This window comes from Buceros rhinoceros, unplaced genomic scaffold (genome assembly GCF_000710305.1).
Source record: "Buceros rhinoceros silvestris isolate BGI_N320 unplaced genomic scaffold, ASM71030v1 scaffold26573, whole genome shotgun sequence".
Classification (NCBI taxonomy): domain Eukaryota; kingdom Metazoa; phylum Chordata; class Aves; order Bucerotiformes; family Bucerotidae; genus Buceros; species Buceros rhinoceros.
Genome location: NW_010405778.1, coordinates 12,446 through 15,727, shown reverse-complemented (window position 1 = coordinate 15,727; position 3,282 = coordinate 12,446). Strand labels below are relative to the sequence as shown.

General features: G+C 51.6%; 1 protein-coding gene across 1 annotated transcript in view; it reads left to right on the top strand.

Annotated features, from left to right (window-relative positions):
* PPTC7 (PTC7 protein phosphatase homolog (S. cerevisiae)) overlaps positions 1-3,282 on the top strand; it is a gene marked incomplete at its 5' end in the record, with an annotated part of 18,602 nt that overhangs the window by 14,182 nt on the left and 1,138 nt on the right. The window contains 2 exons of the mRNA XM_010133865.1: positions 374-497; positions 2,260-2,389. Coding sequence (XP_010132167.1) covers positions 374-497; positions 2,260-2,389 — 254 coding nt within the window. The remainder of the gene's footprint in view (positions 1-373; positions 498-2,259; positions 2,390-3,282) is intronic.

Below are 3,282 nucleotides of genomic sequence, written 5' to 3'. Positions count from 1 at the left end.
ATGTGCTGAATTGTCCTCTCCCATACAGTGCTCTCAGGTGTTTAAGACAAGCGAGAAGGAGCCCTGAGCTGCCATTCTACTTAATGGTTTCCTTGGGGATACCCTTGTGAAGCGGATTAATTTGTGGGAGTTCATCTGGGAGTTTTCAAGGCCGATCCTTTGTGTCACGCTGTTGGCAGCCACCGATCGATCCTCTGTGGTCGCCGTGCTGCCAAGTCATCCTGGTGCAAAAGCTCCACAGTTAGTGGCTGTTGCTTTCTTTGGCAGCAGAACACCTGACGGTAGTGAGTGTCATGTTGAGGTGGTGGTTGACTGCTGGATGTCTTAGCAAAAGCTGGAGGCCTGTTCCCTAACACCTCTGTCATCCCCACAGCCCCGACGCTGCCGATAGCACGTCTTTCGATGTCCAACTTGGAGACATTATTTTGACTGCGACAGACGGGCTCTTTGACAACATGCCTGACTACATGATTCTGCAGGAGTTAAAAAAGCTGAAGGTGAGTGTGTGTGTTCTCCATCTCTCACACCTCCTGCACCAGGCGACCCTCTGCGTTACTACCATGGCTTTTTCCACACAGAACTGTTGTATCTTACATGAGTAACACCCATCACAAAGTGCTGTCATTGAGACCCCTCAGCCAGCACCACTCGTGAGCAGCGGAAAGGGACACCGACCCTACAGCGCTGGCTCTGGGGTCCACACCCGGGTGGAATCCAGAAGCAGCAGCTGGTGCTGGGTCACTAACCCGTGGTGAGGGAGAGGGGACCTGTTCCCCAGCGCCCAGGGCCAGCTGCTCACACGCTGCATTTCATCTGAGCTTGCAAACACAGCGTTCTCTCCCGGGTTATTTGAGGAGGCGAGCCGTATGCTCCAGAATAACTGGAAGCTTTCCTCAGCGGTTGTGTCTGAGCAGCTCTGCAGGAGTGTGAGCTGTCTGGGTTGTGTGTGCTCAAAAATCTTTAATGCTCTGTGAAAAAAAGTCTTTCCTGGCAACTTTTCCAGGTTAGTGACTGCAAATGTTCTTTTTAAATAGTAAAAATACATTAAAATATTTTAATTTGGATGAGAACATTTAGCTTAAGGCTATTTACTGACAGAAGGAAAAGTGTGCTTAGGAGATATCAATATGTATAACCTCCCGGAGGAAACGGCGCTGTTGTGAAATGCAAATACGGTTAACGCTAGAATTACAGTGCGGTTTAAAAAAAAAAAGAAATTGCCTGCTCTTATCCTGCAGCTACATAACTGCGAGGTGCTGTCACAGTGGAGGTGTCTGAGAGGCCTCTGCCCCTCGTGTTGCCCCTCCTCCCCTTCTCGGTGCAATATTCAGGTGTGAAACTGGGCAGCCGTGCTGCGAAACGGAAAACGGGAGCACGGGCTGTGGCAGAGGGTTTCCTTGGGTAGCGAAAGTGCTGAAGCGCTGGAGGCATCCTGGAGTCTTGCCAGGGGCTGGGGGGAGCCGCGGGGCTACAGCCAGACCATACCTCTGTCTGCTGCGCGGCTGCCTGCCCTTTGCTGCCCCGAGGAAGGTTACTGGGCAGGGAGGAAGGTTACTGGGCAGGGAGGAAGGTTACTGGGCTGACGCTGGAGGTGGAATTCCCTTGTGGAAGAAAGTCGAGCTCCACCTTTTGGCATGTTTGGGAAAGGCGCCGAAGTTCTCGGGAAGATTCAGCCCAGAGTGACTGGTGTCGATGCCTGCGAATTCCCCAAACTGGGGGGAAGCCTCCTGAAATGACGAGGCCTTCTGAAATAGTTATGAACCAAAATGTTTGTGTGCTCAGTAAGTTGTTCTGATGTAACTTTTAAAGGGTCCCTTCTCCCCAAGTGAGCCCTTGTCACCTGGGTGTGAGGGTCAGGGAGGTCAGGCTCCCCGCTCCGGGTAAAACAGAATTACTTTGGCAGAGCCTGGTCCGTGAGGGACGGCTGGTTCTCCTCCCGTGAACGCTGTCGCTATCCCACTTCCCTCAGGCGAGTCGGTTTAGTCTATTTTGAGTATTAGTCTTCTGAGTTCCTAAAACCCTCCAGAGCCGAGACATGTAGCTGCCCCTTGGGAGCAGAGATCTGGGCTTGCTTCGGTTGTGAAGATTTGCAGTTCTGACCCGGATTTATAGAGCCTAAAAGTCAGTGAGGGTCCCCTGGGAGGAGAAGGTGAATCTGCGAGAGAGGGGCCAGGCTGTCAGGGATCTCTAAAATCCCGCGGCTGAACAGCTACCGCCTGACTTCCCTGTAAGAATAAACTTTTTTTCTCGTTAATTTAGAACTCCAACTATGAGAGCATACAGCAGACGGCAAGAAGCATCGCTGAGCAAGCTCACGAGCTGGCGTATGATCCCACTTACATGTCGCCGTTTGCACAGTTTGCATGTGACAATGGGTTGAACGTGAGAGGTAAGATGGTTTTTCTCCTCCACCCACTCCTCCTGTCTTGGAGAAATCTGAAGCAAAGTGAAGTTCAGTGGTTCCAAAGCCCGACAGCAAACCAGAGCGTTGAGCGCTGTGGTTGGCAGCAGAGCGCCGAGCTCCCGTGCTGGGTTTGGCAGGGACCCCAGCTCCTGCCGTGGGTCATCCCAGGCCCTGGCGGCCCGCAGCCTCCTGTGGGGCCGCAGCTGGAGCGCAGAGAACCCAGCGCACCAACTGTTCTCTAGTTTTTATCTGCTCTGTACGCCCCTGCCCCCGGCCTCCTGCCTGACACCAGTTCTCCAGGCTCGGCTTGTGCCTTGGACTGGGGTGGGTGGTGGATGGTGACACATGGGTACACGCTGTCTACGCGTGGGTTTGGTTTATCAGTTTTTATAGGGTTGTCTATTATTGATGATTTTTAGCCAAGGCTCTGCCCGCTCTTTGGTGGTTTTGGGGGATTTTTTTGTTGAAATTTCTGACCCTTGTACCATTAGCATCCCCGTCCTGATCTCTCTTACTACACGCTGTCTCCGCGTTGGTTTGGTTTATCAGTTTTTATAGGGTTGTCTATTATTGATGATTTTTAGCCAAGGCTCTGCCCGCTCTTTGGTGGTTTTGGGGGATTTTTTTGTTGAAATTTCTGACCCTTGTACCATTAGCATCCCCGTCCTGATCTCTCTTACTTCCTGTGCTCCAGAAAGACACCAACACCTGGTGGAGCTCAGAGTCCTGTCAAACACTTTGAAAGAATAATAATTTTTTTTTTAATAAATAAATACAGTTCTGCTAGTGAAGAGGTTCTCCTTATCTCTGTATGAGATGGCAGGATTTCCTGCAAGACCCTTTAGAGTCTTTCCTGCGGGCAGGGATGGCAGCTGGGC